Source organism: Eleutherodactylus coqui, chromosome 6 (assembly GCF_035609145.1).
Source record: "Eleutherodactylus coqui strain aEleCoq1 chromosome 6, aEleCoq1.hap1, whole genome shotgun sequence".
Classification (NCBI taxonomy): Eukaryota; Metazoa; Chordata; class Amphibia; order Anura; family Eleutherodactylidae; genus Eleutherodactylus; species Eleutherodactylus coqui.
Genome location: NC_089842.1, coordinates 209,375,894 through 209,396,508, shown reverse-complemented (window position 1 = coordinate 209,396,508; position 20,615 = coordinate 209,375,894). Strand labels below are relative to the sequence as shown.

Genomic DNA, 20,615 nt, shown 5'->3' with positions numbered 1-20,615 from the left:
AACCGCTTTATAAGAAAACTCACACTAAAAAGGTATTTTGCCATTAACAGCAATAAAATTCACCCCACCCCCTCATCAAATGAGGGATTAGATAAATTGATCCATACAGATACTATTACTATTATAGATCCAAGTAATACTGTTGACAAACCACTCACTACCAATTTAAAATTACCCAGTAACTTTTACCCGGTAGATGCCAAAGGCCCATACATTATCACATTTTATAATAAAGTTCTAGAAGACTTCAGACGCCTTACGAAAAATACTGAAAAAGACCACAACGAAACGAAGAAAGAGGGGAACCTCAACAGAAAACAGTGGAATCTCATTAAAAAACTAACCAAGAACGATAATTTAGTAATCAAACAAGCAGATAAGGGGGGGGGAATTGTATTAATGAATATAGAATACTACCAAGAAGAATCCAACAGAATCCTGAACGATAAAGAACAATACAAAACACTAACAGAAGACCCTACCCCCACCCTCTGTAAAAACCTGCATTTTTTGATTGAAGAGGCTTATGCCAATCAATGCATAACTAAGGACGAAAAACATTTTCTATCTCCTTCTCACCCAGATGTGGCCTATTTTTATATCTTACCGAAGATCCATAAGAGCCTAGAAAAACCACCAGGAAGACCGATTATTGCGGGTATAGGCTCCCTTACCAGCAACCTCTCAGAGTATGTTGATCGACAATTGCAGAGATTTGTGGTTCAACTACCAGCATATCTAAAGGACACCTCTCACTTACTACAACTACTAGAAAACTTTACATGGAAGACCACTTATACCCTGATAACTTTAGATGTCTGCTCCCTGTATTCCAGTATCCCACATTCTCTAGGTGTCCAAGCCATCGCATCATTCCTAAAAAATGACACTCTATTACTACCCAAACAAAAACAATTCATATTAGACAGTTTAGAATTTATCCTTCATAACAACTATTTTAAATACAATAATCATTTCTTTCTGCAAGTAAAGGGGACCGCCATGGGTACAAAATGTGCGCCCTGTTATGCAAACCTCTTCATGGGGGCCTTTGAGCAGCAGATCAAAGACCCTCGAATGGTCCTTTACAAACGCTTCATTGATGATATCTTTATCATCTGGAATGGCAACATCGAAGAAGCCAAACAATTTCTACACACATTAAACACGAACACCTGTGGCCTAGAATTTACTGGGACCTTCAGCCCGACGGAAATCACTTTTTTGGATCTTGATATATATATCAAAGAAGGAAACCTACATACAAAGACCCATTTTAAACAAGTGGACGCAAATAGCTTTCTGGACTTTAGGAGTTGCCACGCAAAACAGTGGAAGACAAATGTACCATTTAGCCAGTTTAAGAGGATACGTAGAAATTGCTCAACCATGGAGACATTTGATGAACAATCCAAAATTTTATATAAAAGATTTGAGGAGAAAAAATACCCCAGAACTCTCCTAGATCATTCCCTTAATAGAGCCAAATTGGAAGAACGATCCCTCTCGACCAAAAAGGGGACACCTACACATTCGACCAATCCCCCCGACCTTTGTTTTATAACAAGGTATAACTCTAAACAAAAAGACCTTAGAGAGATCCTTAAAAAACACTGGAAAATTTTAAAGAGCGACCCTTTTATCATGGATACCCTAGCCACTAACCCTAACCTAATTTTCAAACGGAATAAAACACTGGGTAATATTCTAGCTCCATCATGTCCAAGAAACAAGAATAGAAATAGAAATGCAAACACCAATCCCACACTTTTTTCCACCATAAAAGGGACCTATAAGTGTGGAGCCTCAGGATGCAAATGCTGTATGAACATCTGCCACAGGAGAAAACACGTGGATGTGGGGCAACCGAACAACCCCTTTGAAATAAAACAGTATCTAAATTGTGCCTCTGAGCACCTGATTTATCTGATTGAGTGCCCATGCCCGAACAAATACATTGGCCGGACAATCAACTCATTACGCACACGCATCAACCACCATCGACACAATATTAATAAAAATTTTCTCAAACATAGTTTATCGAAACATTTCTTTTTACACCACAATTCTGATTCTTCTTTATTGAAAGTCACCCCTATTGAGCAAATCCCCAAGGGTGAGTTCTCTAGACTAAAAGCCAAAGAGATGTTTTATATATATCATTTTAACACGTTACATCCTCATGGCCTAAATGAGGTCCTTGAAAAAATCTAAGAGTAAAAGAATCTGAGGAGAAGAAAAATTTGAGAACAAATCTAATAACAACCAACCATCTAATTATCTATATAAGTTTGGTGTAACACTCCAGCTACATGTACCCACTATGTTCATGCTACCACTAGGATGTATATTATTTATAGTAATTGCATGCTTTAGTATCATCTTTAGTCTTTTATGCAACAATACTACTATTTTTTATGCAAATTTCTATGGATTCATTGCTTGATGCATTGTAGTTTTTATATCTTATTTGTTTTATGTATAACAACTCTTAAATTATCTATATGTATTTACATACATTTTTAATATCTATACTTATAAGCATTTATATTTTTATTAGTCCTTAATATGCTATTTTATATATATTTCTTTATTTCTATTAAGCATTTTTTGTTATTTATTACATTTTTTGCAGCATGGCTCACCCTCTGCCCCTCCCCCCCTCCCTCCGTCATCCTAGAACATGTTTGTCACTACAATACACCTCCTATCTATTAGTGCTTTCCTGCCTAACACATACATTTTTTAACCAAGCATAGTCTAAACTCATCATCATATGTTACTCACCTAATCCACCTTTCCCAGACAAGTCAGATCCTCTGTGCATACAGACTGCATAATGCGCTGTCTAAGCCTACCAGCTGACAGCTCCTGCATTCCTCCAGCTCTGACGTAGTCACACACTGAAGCCCTGCCGTTACCACGTCCGGACACAGTTTACTTGATATGTGTCTACAGGACCTGCGGAGCACATGACTAGTCATGTGCCCCTGCTGTGTCACTCTCCAGCCCAACACCCGCCCCCCCCAGCAGTCATGTGATACCCAACGTTCTCTTGCAGTGACTCCCCTGCTCCTCCTAGAGCCCTTCTCATACAGCGTTCCTCTGTCATTTCTCCAGGGGATCTATTTAGCCATCAGTCATTTCCTTTTTTTCACCTTTTTTTCACCATCCTATATCATCCTCCACCCCCCCGAGCCACGTGACCACACACGTGACCCAAAAGGGGCGGTAACTAGCAGACGCTGCCTCCACTCATTCAGTCATGTTCACTATAAATGTAACCATGTTTTACCACCCTGTATGCTTGATAAAGGCTGATGTTTCAGCCGAAACGCGTTGCACCCTGTGAATAAAGAACCTTTATAAACGTCATAACCTGGACAAGCCTTATTTCTACGAGCTGACCTGGATTTTCAGGGGTGTCATTTGCACTGACACCCCTGCTAAGTAAGTTCCTTCTGCCTTCTCATTTCGCCTATCCGATCACTGGAGCACGGGGGTTTTTTCTAAATTGTTGTCTATTGTCAGTTGGTAATAAAGTATTCCGCGTGCATCTGCTAAAACTTGTAACTAGAGATGAGCGAACGTACTCGGTAAGGGCGATTTCGCAATCGAGCACCGCGATTTTCGAGTACTTCACTACTCGGGTGAAAAGTACTCGGGTGCGCTGTGGGTGAGCGGGGGGTTGCAGCGGGGACTGGGGGGGAGAGGGGGAGAGAGAGGGCTCCCCCCTGTTCCCCGCTGCTACCCCCCACTCCCCTCTGCAACCCCCCGCCCCACAGCGCACCCGAGTACTTTTCACCCGAGTAGTGAAGTACTCGAAAATCGCGGTGCTCGATTGCGAAATCGGCCTTACCGAGTACGTTCGCTCATCTGTACTTGTAACCCATCGCTGATTATAAGTAACCCTGGTAACAAATGACTTCCAGATACTGGTACCTCCTTTCATATTGCTCCCTACAACGTCGTGCGACGCGTGACTTGCGGTCAGTTTATGAGGCCTGCTGTTTCTAAGTACACCCCATATACTCCCTCTCTTTTTAGGTTACCTGTATGTGAAACCAGAGACTGTGCCCAAAATCCATCGTGGAGAAGAGTTGTGTGTGAGCAGTAACTTGTATGCACATAGGAGAAAAAGAAATGCCCAGCTCTCAGGTATAGAAATATGCAGCAACTATTCCTCACTATTGTCAATATCTCTGCTTGCTGTCTGTAAACGAAAAAAAATCAAAAAGCCTATTGGCTTTGAATGGCTTTTGTACAGTATATCAGAGAGTGACAAGGTCCAGGCTGCTTCTTAATGTTTCAGTTCAAGCAGAGACCTTGAACATGATGAGAAAAGTAGTAAAACTTTTCATTTTGCTTATTTAGGCCTAATTCACACTGCAAGCTTTAATCCCAGTTATGTTTGAGTTTGTAACTAAGTAAATGCGGACAGAACTCGGACCCGTTAAATCAGTGGGACTATTCAGACTATTTTTTTTTTTTCACGGACCAATGGTCCAAGTAAAACATTTGTAAGCATGTCCTATTCTGGTCCCTTTCACGGACGAGAGTAGTACATGTAATGTCCACTGTCCCACATATCGGACAGCACATAGACAGGGTGCCCATGTGCTGTCCAGTGCAAGTTGTGACCAAAAATCTCAGACGCAACTTGCACACAGTTGTCTGAACGTGGCCTTAGTTTATTCACTCAACCACAATTTCTTCCCGTTCCTACTGAGGCCAGATATAGGGAGACAGTGAAGAGTAATTCTAGTCATCAGCTGATCTCTACTCCCTGTAGTCATTGGCTGAACGCTACTGTCCCTGTAGTAAATGTAGTCATTGGTTGATCACTACGGTCCCTGCAGTCATTGGCTGATCGCTACTGTCCCTGCAGTCATTGGCTGATCGCTACTGTCCCTGCAGTCATTGGTTGATCACTACGGTCCCTGTAGTCATTGGCTGATCGCTACTGTCCCTGCAGTCATTGGCTGATCGCTACTATCCCTCTAGTATTTGTAGTCATTGGCTGATCGCTACTGTCCCTGCAGTCATTGGCTGATCGCTACTGTCCCTGCAGTCATTGGCTGATCGCTACTGTCCCTGCAGTCATTGGCTGATCGCTACTGTCCCTGCAGTGATTGGCTGATCGCTACTGTCCCTGCAGTCATTGGCTGATCGCCACTGTCCCTGTAGTCATTGGCTGATCGCTACTATCCCTCTAGTAATTGTAGTTATTGGCTGATCGCTGTTGTCCCTAAAACTGCAGCATATTCAGAATAGTTGGAAAAGCAGGCCATAAATAGACTTTTAGGGGGAAGTTTAGTAAGACCAGTGTTACAAAACTGATTTTAATATGATCCCCACACGAGCAAGATGCACCTCATATATGAACAGTCAGACTCATTCTAATGCAAATCTTTATTTATATTGTACCAACTTATTCCGCAACACTTTACAAGTTAGAGGGAACCTAGACAAAATCAGCCATCACAGGAGATTTCACTCCTCGTTCTCCTCCGCCCCTCTCCATTGACTTAACATAATGGCCTTTCAATACTGAATGGCTAATATTTACACTAAACAATGAGTGTTCATCTCATCGTCCATCGTTAATGCTGCATAAACGATGGACAATGAGCTGATCGTTCTGTGTAAATAGCAGCTGTTCAGTATTGAACGTCCGCTATGTTAAGTCAATGGAGAGGGGCGGAGGAGCGCAAGGACAGAAATCTCCTCCAGCCTTGCTGTGAGCCAGCAACACTAGCTCCCTTGCCGCAGCACGAGAGCGAGTATGTGTGGGGACGAGTGGCAGGCATCGTTTGCCTGACATTCATCCCGTCTAAATGGGCCTTTAATCAGTCCACTGAGCTAAAGTATGTGGCATTTTTATGATGTCTGTTATCTCTCCTTTAACCCTAAACATAAATAAGATGGAATAATCCTTCTCAGCGTCACATATTGTATGGCAGCATTCTTTCAAATCAATTTCTGAATTTTTATACATTTTTTTTAAAGAAAGCAATGATTGGAAAGAGGACATTCCTCTTGACCTCTTTCAGACCTTTCATATTTCCCATTTTTTTCAAGAATCCTGCTCCGAGGTTCATTCCATTCTTGAGAGTTTTAAAAATGGCCATATATTTATACTCAGCAATTCTTGAAGGAACCTCAGAGCGGGATTCTTGCATAAACTGAGAATATGAAAGGTCTGAAGGAGAAATGTCAGGAGAAATGTCCTCTTCCCAATCATTGTTTTTTTTTTTTGTTTGTTTTTTTAAACTTCATAAAGAATGCTGCCATCCAATAGGTAGCACTGCAGAACTATTGTTCCATCTTCTTTATGTGCAGGGTTAAAGGAGAGATAACAGACATCATAAAAATGTCACATTGCTTAGCTCAGTGGACTGATTAAAGGAGATGTCCCGCGCCGAAACGGGTTTTTTTTTTTTTCAACCCCCCCCCCGTTCGGCGCGAGACAACCCCGATGCAGGGAAGTAAAGGAAGCTTACCGGAGCGCTTACCTTAATCCCCGCGCTCCGGTGACTTCAATACTTACCACTGAAGATGGCCGCCGGGATCCTCTGTCTTCGTGGACCGCAGCTCTTCTGTGCGGTCCACTGCCGATTCCAGCCTCCTGATTGGCTGGAATCGGCACGTGACGGGGCGGAGCTACACGGAGCCGCTCTCTGGCACGAGCGGCTCCATAGAAGACTACAGAAGACCCGGACTGCGCAAGCGCGGCTAATTTGGCCATCGGAGGGCGAAAATTAGTCGGCACCATGGAGACGAGGACGCCAGCAACGGAGCAGGTAAGTATAAAACTTTTTATAACTTCTGTATGGCTCATAATTAATGCACAATGTACATTACAAAGTGCATTATTATGGCCATACAGAAGTGTATAAACCCACTTGCTGCCTCGGGACAACCCCTTTAAGTATTTGTTTCTCTGCTAAGCTTGTATGGTAGTGTTTTAAGTGCAAATCAGTCTCAAATTTCTGTGAGTGTGAACATTTGTATTCAAGAGGGGTGTCAAGATCATGTAGATCAAGAGGGGTGTCATCTCTGCATTTGTATATGTATATATATGTGCCCCATCCAAATCGGTTTAAACAGCCTGATGAAGCATCCATAGAAGATCCGTAAACTCGCTGTAACATCATGTATTTTTGTTAGTCATTGCAATATATCATATCTACAAGATTACTTGGTTTCTCTTGCTGAGAACAATCACACTTTGCTCTACTGGCTAACACAGTACCAAACCTTTTTTTCGTATATACTAAAATATTACACTAATAAACATTTGGAACAATGACTGAGGAAATAGGGGTAACACAAGAGCTTACAGTCTATGAGGAAATAGGGGGACACAAAAGCTACAAGTGGAGGCATCAGTACAGTGACTTGCACAGGGTAGAGGCATCAGTGTAGTGAATTGCACAGGGTAGAGGCATCAGTGTAGTGACTTGTACTGGGTAAAGACATCAGTGTGGTGACTGGCATAAGGTGGCTGCATCATGTAGTTACTAAGACATGGTAGAGGCATCAGTGTAGTGACTGGGATAGTGAAGAGGCATCAGTGTAGTGACTGGCACAGGATAAAGGAATCATGTAGTTACTGGCACAGGGTTAACACATCAGTGTAATGGCTGGTACAGGGTAAAGGCATCAGTGTACTGACTGGCATAGGGTAGAGGAATCAGTGTAGTGACTGGTAGAGGGTAAATGTATCAGTGTACTTACTGGCACAAGATGAATGCGTCACTGTAGTGACTGGCACAGGGTAAAGGCATCAGTGTAGTTACTAGCACAAAGTGGATGCATCAGTGTAGTGACTGGCACAGGGCAGAGGCATAAGTGTAGTGACTGGCACAGTGTAGAGGTATCAGTGTAATTACTGGCACAAGGTGGATAGATCAGTATAGTGACTAGCACAGGATAGAGGTATCAGTGTACTGACTGGCACAAGACGGATGCATCAGTGTCATGACTGGTACAGTGTAAAGACATCAGTGTAGTGACTGACCCAGGGTAGAGGCATTGTGTAGTAACTGGCACAGGGTAAAAGGCTTCAGTGTAGTGACTGGCACAAGGTGGATGCATCAGTGTAGTGACTGGCACAGGGTTAGAGGCATCAGTATAGTGACTGGTACAAGGTGGATAGATCAGTGTAGTGACTGGTACAGGGTAAAATATTAGTGTAGTGACTGGTACAAGGTACAGGCATCACTGTACTAACTGGCACAAGGTGGATGCATCAGTGTCGATGCAGCAGTGTAGTGACTGGCACAGGATAGAGGCATCATGTAGTTACTAGCACAGGGTAGAGGTATCGCGGTAGTGACTGCTACTAGGTAAAGACATCATGTAGTGACTAGTACAAGAGGGATGCATCAGTGTAGTGACTGGTACAGGGTAAAGGCATCACTGTACCAACTGCCACAGAATGGATGCATCACTGTAGTGACTGGCACAGGGTAGAGGCATCATGTAGTGACTGGCAAAGGATAGAGGCATCATGTAGTTACTGGCACAGGGAAAAGGCATCATGTAGTTACTGGCACAGAGAAGAGGCATCATGTAGTGACTGGCACAGGGTAGAGGCATCGTGTAGTGACTGGCAAAGGATAGAGGCATCATGTAGTTACTGGCACAGGGAAAAGGCATCATGTAGTTACTGGCACAGGGTAGAGGCATCATGTAGTGACTGGCACAGGGTAGAGGCATCAGTGTAGTTACTGGCACAGGGTAGAGGCATCATGTAGTTACTGGCACAGGGTAGAAGCATCATGTAGTGACTGGCACAGGGTAGAGGCATCAGTGTAGTTACTGGCACAGGGTAGAGGTATCGGGGTAGTGACTGGTACTAGGTAAAGACATCATGTAGTGACTGGTACAAGAGGGATGCATCAGTGTAGTGACTGGTACAGGGTAAAGGCATCACTGTACCAACTGCCACAGAATGGATGCATCACTGTAGTGACTGGCACAGGGTAGAGGCATCATGTAGTGACTGGCAAAGGATAGAGGCATCATGTAGTTACTGGCACAGGGAAAAGGCATCATGTAGTTACTGGCACAGAGAAGAGGCATCATGTAGTGACTGGCACAGGGTAGAGGCATCGTGTAGTGACTGGCAAAGGATAGAGGCATCATGTAGTTACTGGCACAGGGAAAAGGCATCATGTAGTTACTGGCACAGGGTAGAGGCATCATGTAGTGACTGGCACAGGGTAGAGGCATCAGTGTAGTTACTGGCACAGGGTAGAGGCATCATGTAGTTACTGGCACAGGGTAGAGGCATCGTGTAGTGACTGGCAAAGGATAGAGGCATCATGTAGTTACTGGCACAGGGAAAAGGCATCATGTAGTTACTGGCACAGGGTAGAGGCATCATGTAGTGACTGGCACAGGGTAGAGGCATCAGTGTAGTTACTGGCACAGGGTAGAGGCATCATGTAGTTACTGGCACAGGGTAGAGGTATCGGGGTAGTGACTAGTACTAGGTAAAGACATCATGTAGTGACTGGTACAAGAGGGATGCATCAGTGTAGTGACTGGTACAGGGTAAAGGCATCACTGTACTAACTGGCACAGGATGGATGCATCACTGTAGTGACTGGCACAGGGTAGAGGCATCATGTAGTGACTGGCACATAGTAGAGTCATCATTGTAGTGACTGGCACAGGATAGAGGCATCATGTAGTTACTGGCACAGGATAGAGGCATCATGTAGTTACTGGCACAGGGAAGACGCATCATGTAGTGACTGGCCCAGGATATAGGCATCAGTGTAGTTACTAGCACAGGGTAGAGGCATGTAGTGACTGTCACAAGATAGGGGCATCAGAGTAGTGACTGGCACAGGGTAGAGGCATCAGTGTAGTGACTGGCTCAGGATAGAGGCATCAGTGTGGTTACTGGCACAGGGTAGAGGCATGTAGTGACTGTCACAAGATAGGGGCATCAGTGTAGTGACTGGCACAGGATAGAGGCATCAGTGTGGTTACTGGCACAGGGTAGAGGCATGTAGTGACTGTCACAAGATAGGGGCATCAGTGTAGTGACTGGCACAGGGTAGAGGCATTGTGTAGTGACTGGCCCAGGATAGAGGCATCAGTGTAGTTACTGGCACAGGGTAGAGGCGTGAGTGCAGTGGCTAGACAAAATAATGAGCCAGATTCTTGCATTTTGGATGGATTGGAGATTGAGGGAAAGTGCATTGCGCATCTTAGGCCATCCATGTGCACACAAAAGAAATCTTTGCCACCTGATGAGCTGGGGTAGATTTTTAGTATAATTGATGCTAGTTTTTCACCACACCCCCTCCCCATGAGCCAGGCCCACGTTTTTAAAACTGGTGTAAGTGGCAGAAATGTAAAAAAAATAGGCAAGTTTTTTACACCACTTTTACCATGATAACTCCCCCATGTCCATAGTTACTATAAACTAAAGCATATGCAGCACGGGGAATGTGGGATGAGTCTTTAGATACGAGATGGTCATGCCCATGGACAGAGTAGTTGAAACTCTTATTTGCCCTCCGACTTCATTTCTCCATGCAGATGCATCACCAGAACCCAGTAGAAGATGACAGTTGATAAAAATATTATGGAAAACCAGTATTAAAATATTGCCTTGTCTTTTTGTTTGTGCCAGGGGATCCTTTAATTAAAGATGATGGGTGCCATCCTCCATCAAGAGCTCGTAGGAAACAGGACAGACGTACAACTGGCCTAGCTGAGGAGTCAGTGCCTAGTGCAAGAGAAAGCCCAGCAAATATGGAAGATCTAGCATCCAACGTAGAGCTTAATGACAGCTTGAACAATGTAGAGACCCAGAGTGACGCGACGTCCAATGTCTACACCTGTAGTGAATGTGGGGACTGCTTCGAGGAACGGACCGTTTTCTTTGTGCACAAAGCAGCTCATACTGAGGAAAGAAACTCAATCACACATGATAGGAGCATGTCTACTACTAGACTTCACGGAGTCCAGACCGGAGAAGACTCCAGCAGCCGTCTCCGGCATCGGAAGCATGTCACATACACCTTAGACAAAGCCATGGCAAAAAGGATTCCACCAGAACCCAAAGCTTACATATGTAAAGAGTGTGGCAAGAGCTTTACCCAAAACGCCAGTCTGATTGTTCACAGACGGACCCATACAGGAGAAAGACCTCATACCTGCCAAGTGTGCTTGAAAAGCTTCATCAGTGGGTCTTACTTGGTCATGCACCAAAGAGTCCACACAGGAGAGAGGCCGTATGTCTGTAATGACTGTGGGAAGAGGTTTATCAGTAGCTCGAACCTCATCATCCACCAGAGGGTCCACACCGGTGAGAAGCCGTATCTCTGCACAGAATGTGGCAAATGCTTTGGCCACAGCTCACATTTGGTGCGACACCAGAAAGTCCACACGGGCGAAAGGCCTTTCACTTGCGCTGAATGTGGAAAGTCCTTCTCTCGAAGTTCACATTTGGTCAGGCATCAGACCATTCACATGAGAGGTCCAGCAAACCCATCTGTGTGACCTTCTGCGGACGTCTCGGTGTCTGGAGGACTCATGCCAATTGTTTTAGCACTTGACTGTATTATTGATGTACAACCTTTTTGAGTTGTTGTATACGTATATTTGTCATTGTATTCTTGTACACAAAACAGTATCTAAAGGAGACAGTCATGCACTTGATGCGCATAGTCAGCGTCCATTTCTGCTTTGAGATACAATCTATAACCATTGACACGGTGATTAACCCCTTAGTGACGGAGCTTTTTATTTCAATTTCTATTTTCGTTTTTTTCTCCACCCCCACCTACCCTTTTAAAAAATGGTAACTCCTTTATCCATCTACATAGCTGTATTAGGGCTTGTTTTTTGCAGGCCGAGTTGTATTTTTCAATGGTACTATTTAATGTACCATATAATGTACTCAAAAACTTTAAAAAAATTCTAAATAGAGAGAATTGGGGGGAAAAAATTCAGCCATCTTTCGGTGCATCTAGTTTCTACAGTGCACAGACTGCAACAAAAATTATATCGAATCATAGACTGGTAGAGCTGGGAGGGACCTCCAGGGTCATCGGGTCCAACCCCTGCTCACTATATCATCCCTGACAGATGTCTGTCCAGCCTTTGTTTGAACACTTCCATTGAAAGAGAACTCATCACCTCCCATGGTAACCTGTTCCACATGATAACTTTTTTCTATAGCTGGTACGATTACTACGATAGCAAACTTATAGTTTTTTTTTTTTTGCTGTGCTATTTGTATCTTTTTTTCAAAGATATTTAATTTTTTAAAATTGTTTTCTGCCTCCATCTTCTGTGCGCAATAGCTTTTTTATATTTGCGTAGTTGTGCGAGGGCTCATTTTTTTTGTGGGGCATCCTGTAGTTTGTGATGGTACCATTTTGAAATAAATACGACTTTTTGTTCTTTTTATTGCATTTTTTTTTAATAACAGGGTGACCAAAAAAGAGCATTTTCTGTTATTTTTTTCTGACGACGTTCATTGTGCGGGGTAAGTATTGTGTTACTTTGATAGATCGGACTTTTACGGACACAGCGATACCAAATATGTATTTTTTATTTAGATTCTTTTATTTAAAAAATATTGCAAATGGGGGGTTAAACTTTTATTACTTTTTTTCCCCCAAACAATTAGCAAAACTTTATTGATCTTATTTTTACTTTACTTACCACAACTAGCGATGCTTTCATTGCTCTTGCAGTATGATGTAATTCCATAGCATTACATCATACTTTAATCTGAAAGGCAGTCTATCAAGCCACCCCATGGCTGCCATGACACTCGCACAGCTCACTGCGGCACTCTCATCGCGGGGCCGTACGGAACGATGTTTGGGGGATTTAAATGCCACTGTTAGAATTCAAAGAATTTAAAGGGTTATAGCCCCGATGAGCCGCATGGCTTATCGCAGCTGTTGTTGCCGGGTGTTGGCTGTAAGAAACCGCCCCGTGATCTCACTTTATACACAGATGCAGGACGTAAAAACATATATGGCCGTCACAAAGGGGTTATGGTGAAATGACGGTGGTTCTGATACATTGCTTACTGATTAGTAGCTTTAAGAATGTTATTTTTTATACTACTGACTGTCTGTTTAGGACATCCCATGTCCAAACTGTATTAGCTATTACAAGAAGGATATCTACCCAGGACTACAAGAGGACTGGCATCACCGTACCACTACAGGGGAAATGTGGATGTGTGGGCATCTCCCTGTAATGAGTAACTTACTGTTGGGTGACCTAATCCAAAAAAGTAGCTGTGCTTGGGCAAACAACCATTTTAATATTTATGCAATTTGATGTCATCTGTATCCCTCTCGCCCATAAATATTAAAAGGGTTATTGGGCTTCAGAATTACTTACTCATTCTTAGGAAAGGCCATGAATATTAGATTGGCGGGGGTCCAACTCTCAGCAAGTATGGCACAAGTGTACGTTGCAATCCTAAGAAAAGTAATTGGACACCTGAGTGAGAATCAAAAGTAGTCTTTATTTCCATATGTTAATACTTGGTGGGGCTTCTTTGGCCCTAGTGACATCAGATACTGTCTGTGGCATACTTTCTACTGATACACTTCAGCTGGTATTTCTCTCCATTCATCCTGCAAACTTATGACGAGTTCTTTTAAAGAAGATGGATACTTTTCATATTTCTTGACCTGACGTTGTAGTTCATCCCAAAGATATTCAGTAGTGTTCAGGTCGGGACCCTGTGCAAATCAGTCCAATCGTGAAACATCCGTATCCTCAAACCACGAAAAACAACATTGGATTTGTGAGAAGGCACATTGTCTTGTTGGAATTAAGGCTGACCGTTGCCAACGTATTATCACATTGTCAGCAGCACATTATTGTCTAGAATGTCAGGGTACACCTCCGTGTTCATGGTTCTTGTCACTTCAACCAACGAACTGAGAATATTCCATATAAAACATTGCCAGACCATAAGAGAACCTCCTCCATTTTTGTCATACCACATTCAGGCAGGCGGTGTTCCCCTGGCGTCTTCCACAGCCAGGTACATCCATCTGATTTGAAGATGGAGTAGCATGATTCGTTACTCGATAGAACTTTCTTCTATCATGCAACTGTCCGATGACAACATTCCTTGCACCATTGTAGATAGGCCGATGCATCTTTGAGAGAACTCGCCAGATGTTGCAGGATGAATGGAGAGAAATACCAATGGAAATGTATCAGATGTTAGTAGAAAGTAAGCCACAGACAGTATCCGATGTCATTAGGGCCAAAGGAGCCCCACTAAGTATTACCATATGTAAATACTACTTTTGATTCTTGCTCAGGTGACCAGTTACTTTTGGTAGGATAGTGTACATGGTAGGTATTAGCTGGCCATAATAGGCAGGATTGGAGATAACTTCGATCCTGGTCGTTAATCCTTTAGATACCTCTAACAGAAACATTTCAGTGTTCTGACAAAGGAAGAGGGATCTCTCTGTCTTCTAAATACTACCCTTTCCCCTGTGCTCAGATTGGGTGTTGCTGTTCTATTACCATGGCAGCCTGAGGCCTTGTCAATGCTGAAGTATTGCACTATAATGTAAAAGCGATCAAACAATCGCCATTTCAAGTTTCTTTGGGGACTAAAAGAAAAGTAAAAGAAGATTAATAAAGTTTTTTACTTATAAGTAAATGAAAAACTTCTTAAAAGTAAAAAGAAAAAAAACCTTTTCCCAGTCTTCACATAAAAAGTAATAACTTATGTTAACTGAAGCTTCAATGATTCAATATCATTATATTTATCACACACAGTGAATGCCGTCAAGAAAATCCATAATGCCAGAATTGTGCTTTTTTTTTGGTCACCCCGTCTGCTAGCAAAAAATCTTTTTACAAGTCATGAACTCCAACATGGTAACACTAGAAACTACATCCTGCCCCACAAAAACAATCCCTCACACCGGACACAAAAAATGAAAAAGTTATGGCGTCAAAAGATGCTGACCGCAATTTTTTTATTAAAAAAAAGGGATTACATTTTTTTAATTTAGTACAAATCTGAAAAAAATCTATATGAATTTGCTTTTACCATAATCGTACCGATCCACAGATTAAAGAGAATATTATTTTTACTGCACCATAAATGCTGTAAAACCAAACCTCCCAAAAATTCCGAAACTGTATTTTTTTGAAAGTGGGGAGGAAAAAGTGAAAACGTGCAAGGGTGGGAAGGGGTTGAAGTAGGGCCATGCACTGTTGCTTTATTATTTACCAGACACAGACTGGTGTTTAAGTTTAGTCACATTCACTTGAATGAGATAAAGTTGTAGTTACCTTCAGTACCAGGTACGGCCACTACTAATAGTGCTAGGTAAACAATAAAGGGGATGAGGCACTCTTCAAAGGGCACTGAGAGTTGGGCTCCCATGATCTACAGTATATTGGCCTATCATTTCTTTAGCGGTTCTGAAAAACAACTTTAAATGTGCATATTATACACTATTGTTACCATGCGGCGGTTGCTGGTCCTCCTGGGGCGGCGGTGTGCAGGGTCCCACGGTCAGGGCACGGCCACTCGGCTTGTGGTCCGGCTGCCGGGGCACGGGTGCCTGGCCAGCGTGGTGCTGGTGCGTGCGCCCCGGTGAATGCAGCTGCCGTGTACTAGCTCCCTTTTATTATGTTCTATTGGGAGTTGGCTGTCTCCCTCTCTCCGCCCCTGGGCGGAGGCTTTTGTTTAAAGGTCGGGCAGAGACTGGCAATCACTGCCAGTTATTGGTTTCCCTCAGTGTGCTAGCTAGTCTGCCTCTGTTGGTCTCCTGCTTCTGTCATGTTGTCTGCTATACTTTACTATTATCCACCAGGTTTTTCCATCTGCCTCAGTTCTGTTGAGTATTGTTCGTGTTGGTTATTTACATCTGCCTTTTCTGTCGGTATTCTACCCTTTCCATCCAGGTACGCCAGCGTCCCTTTTTCGTTCCCTAGTGAGAGTAGGGACTGCCGCCCAGCTGCCCGCCTTGGGTTAGCCAGGAGTGGAGGCAATTAGGCAGGGACAGGGGTTGTGGGTGAGATCTAGGGCACCCAGGCTGGTGTATCAAGGGTAGTATACCGTAACATAATAACTGACCATTAAAATTGCTCTCCAATAGAGGCCATGATTACCCTTGAAAGTCAGTTGCAGGATTTAGTGGTCTTGATCCAAGACCTGTCCAGTCATATGGTGGCCCAGGAGCAGCGGGAGTTAGTGCATGTTTCTACCGCCCCTTCTATTCCTGAGCCCAAGTGTCTGCTTCCTGAGGTATTTTCAGGGGAGAGGAGCAAGTTTTTTGTTTTTCAGCAGGCATGTAAATTGTATTTTCGGATGCGGCCCCGCTCCTCCGTCTCAGAATCCCAGAAAGTTGGATTGATTATGTCCTTACTTCGGGTCCCCCCCAGACATGGGCCTACTCCTTACTCGAGAGTTCGGCTTGCCTGCAGTCAGTTGATTTATTTTTTCGGGAACTTGGAGGTATTTTTGATGAGCCGGACCGTGCGGGGTTGGCGGTATCCCATCTCATGTCTCTACATCAGGGGCAGCAGTGGGTAGAGGACTATTGCTCTAAATTTAGACTGTATGCAGGTGACACCTCTTGGAATGATAGCGCCCTTAAAGATGTGTTTTTGTTGGGTCTTTCTGACGCGGTCAAGGATCTACTCATTTCTCATCCCGCTCTCATGACACTCAATGATGCAATGGAATTGGCGGTCAAAGCTGACAGGAGGCTGAGATCTTGAAAAGAGAAACGTCAGGCCCATAAGGCTAGGGAATTCGGCAGACCCGCTCCCACTTCTCCCATTCCAACTTCTGGTGCTGAGCCTATGGAAGTGAATCAACTAAGTCCTGAGGAACGGCGACTGTTCCGGATGACTCATCGCCTCTGCCTCTATTGTGGGAAAGCCGGACATCGTGTAGCGACCTGTCCTCAGAAGCGTCTACAACATCAGTCTGAAACGACGGAAAACTTCAGATCCTAGGCGATCTTTGGGAGGATCGCCTAGGATCACAGGTACTCACTAAGTTGTTGGTGCCTTGTCAGATTGGCTTCCGGAATTTCACTCGGTCCGGTCAAGCTTTTATTGATTCGGGTGCTGCCGCCAATTTGATTAGTTAAAGTTTTGTCAGACCTCTGATGACTGAATTCTCGGCGTTAAAGATTCCCATATGCTTCACTAGTATTGATTCTACCCCTCTGTCTGCAGGTGTTGTACAATGGAGGACTCCCATGTTACAGTTCACTGTGGGTGTTCTCCATTCTGAGAATCTGTCGTTATTGGTAACAGAAAGGATGTCTGTTGATGTAGTACTTGGTATATCTCGCCAATGCTAAAAGAATCACAGCACGTCAGGCCCGGTGGGCGTTGTATTTCGCCAGCTTTAACCTCGTCGTTACATATATTCCAGGAGAAAAGAACGTGAAGGCAGACGCCCTCTCCCGGAGTTTCAGTTCGCTAGAAAGTGAGACAGTGGCTCCCGAGAATATCTTGGCGCCCGGGGTGCTCGTGGCAGCTGTGGAATCTGATCGTTCCTCATCTACAAAATTGTCAGCAGGACGCTCCCTCGGGGGTGTCGGAGGGCAGATGGTTTGTACCAGAGACCTTGCGTCTCAAAGTCATTGAAGAGTCTCACTCATCTGTTCTCGCGGGCCATCCGGGGGTTCAGGGGACTCTGGATCTTTGTACTAGACGCTACTAGTGGCCAGGCATGTCTCAGGAGATCCGCGACTTTGTTAAGGGATGCTCTGTCTGTGCACGCAGTAAAAGTCGGCGTCCGGAGGGGCCTCTAAGACAGTTACTGGTGCCTTTTCGTCCGTGGTCACATTTATCAGTAGATTTTATCACCAATCTACCTGAGTCTCAGAAGTTCACCACTATCCTAGTTGTTGTAGACCGTTTCTCAAAGATGGCCCATTTCGTGGTGTTAAAGAAGAATTACGTGGGTCCCTTTGTCATCACGCGTGTAGTAAATCCGCTTGCTTATGCCAGCTACATGGAGGGTTCCTAGGGTTTTTCATAAATCCTTATTGAAACCTTTTGTCCCGCCACCCAGTTGCCTGCCTGGGGTTAGCCAGGAGTGGAGGCAAGTAGGCAGGAACAGGGGTTGTGGGTGAGATCTAGGGCACCCGGGCTGGCGTATCAAGGGTAGTATACCGTAACACTATATTCTATGGGCTCTGCCAGGCATTTACTATTAAGGACCTATCCTCAAGATAGATCGTTGGTAGTTGATCAGAATCCTCGATGATCAGCTGATCCTACAACCCGCCGTCAGTGCACCAGGCTGGACATCCACCTTGGTTAACAGTGCCGGAAGTACTTTTATTGATTTCAATGTAAGTGAAGCCGTCTATTACTATTTTGGCCCTGACTACTGATAATGACATCTGTCCTCCTGTACTGACAGGGGTTAGAGGATGAGCTGTTTATTGGTATCACTAGTGGCGGATAGTTCATCAAAAGTACATGCCTGCAAAAGCCTTTTAAGGCTTCATTTACTTGGGAGCATTCATAGTGTGATGCCATTGCCAAAGAAAGCAGTAGTGAATTGTTCCTCTCCTGTTCCTCTTCAACATTGCATAATCTTATGATGCCTCTGGAAAAAACACATGGTAAAATTACTATCTAGCCATAGCCTTAAAGGGGTTGTCCAGTTGTACATTACTGATAGCTTATCCTTAGGATAGGTCATCAATCGTAGATTGACAGGGGCTCTTCAGCTCTTTCTGGGCCACTGTTTTTGTGCACTAAGCCAATTTTTGCAGAAAGCAGACAGCTCTGTTCTTACTGTGATGGCCAGGCTTGGTTATGCAGACCAAGTTCCCATTGAAATGAATGGGAATTTTACCTGCAGTACCAAGCCTGGCCACTATAGAAGGAACAGAGCTGTCTGCTTTCTGCAGAAGTCAGCTCAGTGCAAAAGCATGACGGCCTGGCAAATAACGGATCCGCAGGGGTTCCAGGAGACAGACTCCTGCCAATCTACTAGTCGCCATAACCAGTTTATAGCTGGACAACCCCTTTAAAGGAGTTAGATTTTAAAATTCCCTATCCACACGAGAGGTGATAATTGTCTGACTGGTGGAACGTTTTAATATCAAGAGAATAGGTTCACTGCTCCCCTCTGTATGAATGGTGTAGTCGCCAAGCAAGTGCATTGATACGCCATTCATCTCTGGGACTGCTGGAGACAGCTGAGTGCTGTATTCGACTCCCCTTTTGCAGTCCCATAGCGATGAATGTAGAGGCATTCATATGGGGGACACGGGATACCCAGCACCAATTGTACACTTAATTCCTTGTGGATATGTGATAAATGTAGTTTATGAGGACATTAAGAGAGAAGTTGAAATCTTGGGATAAGCCCTATACCGTAAAAAAGCATAAGGAAATACAGTAGCAAATACATAGGGGAAACCTGCAATTTGACTGTATTATGTTCCAGGTCCAATATTCACCCATTGCCAACAATGATAATTCGGAAGTAACATATCTCATGCACTATGGGTAAATAGCTCAGGTTGGCTGATGAAAGTTTCTAAAGCTTAACTGAATTCTGAAATGTTTGCACTAATTATCAAATGAAATGTTTTCAACATTCTGTTCAATTTTAGCTGATATGTAATAAGAAACTAAATGTAGTTGGAACGATGCATCCAACTGACACAGCTTATTATGTGGTGCCATCTAATCAGTGCTGAATGATGGGATGAGATCCAGTCTTCATAATTATCAATTTACAGTGACTGTAATCGGGAACTCAGAAATTATATGTAAGTCAGTACCTACAGGAGATGATTACCTGCTATTCATCTTCATCAGATCTTACTTCTTGGCTTTTTAGCTCATCTGCATTCGGACGGAGTTGTGATCTGTGACTACATTATTGTTACATCCGTCCTGGACTGCCCACGGAAACCGGAGATCACTTAGTACTGGGGCAGCCAGGATGAGTCAGCTTGCTATACAGGTGGCTAGAAGCAGAAAGAGACAGACAAAAAAGGCCCTAAAGTCCACCTACCAATGGATGAAGGGAACAGGAAAGGTTCGTGTGTCCGTCCACGAATGGACGGGTAGGACAAAGGACCGGGCATCCAACAGCTAACAGATGGGTGTATCAGGCCTAGAACAGAAAACAGACATGAACCAGACTGGCAAATGACCAAAACACACACCTGGCATACCTGTATGCATAAACAGATGGAATGGATATGGTACGAGGTATTAGTTTGCATTTTGGCCAAGATACTTAAGCCCATGAGCCTGATGACAAGGGTCCTCATCTTGCAGGTCCCTACTCTGACAAGACAACTTACCTCAGGAGTCCTACCTGCAAGGGGAGCGATCGTCCCAATAGGGATGGCCCCACGTTGGAACCTGAGGCCCTAACTAGCCCTAGATGGTAAAAGATCCAAAGCAGGACAGGGGCCAGTTCACACCAACACATCAGAGATTCCATGCAGCACAGAACAGGACTCTTCATACCACATGTCTGGCCACCAGCATAGACCCATAGAACACACCATTGTTCACACACACCATACTCAGAAACATGCATAGATGCAAACACAAGGGAATTGGTAAAACAGCAT

The 20,615-nt window shown here is 44.0% G+C and overlaps 2 protein-coding genes across 3 annotated transcripts in view; one reads left to right on the top strand and one right to left on the bottom strand.

Annotated features, from left to right (window-relative positions):
• Positions 1-12,437, top strand: part of LOC136633158 (zinc finger protein 329-like) — a 30,864-nt gene extending 18,427 nt beyond the window's left edge. For both annotated transcript variants that reach the window (XM_066608673.1, XM_066608672.1), the window contains 2 exons: positions 4,048-4,158; positions 10,658-12,437. In XM_066608673.1, coding sequence (XP_066464770.1) covers positions 4,048-4,158; positions 10,658-11,529 — 983 coding nt within the window. In that variant the 3' untranslated portion in view covers positions 11,530-12,437. The remainder of the gene's footprint in view (positions 1-4,047; positions 4,159-10,657) is intronic.
• LOC136633159 (acyl-coenzyme A thioesterase THEM4-like) overlaps positions 1-20,136 on the bottom strand; it is a 60,561-nt gene extending 40,425 nt beyond the window's left edge. Inside the window, exon 1 of the mRNA XM_066608676.1 lies at positions 20,045-20,136. The gene's annotated coding sequence lies outside the window, so the exon portion shown is untranslated. The remainder of the gene's footprint in view (positions 1-20,044) is intronic.
• Between the last annotated feature and the right edge of the window lie 479 nt (positions 20,137-20,615).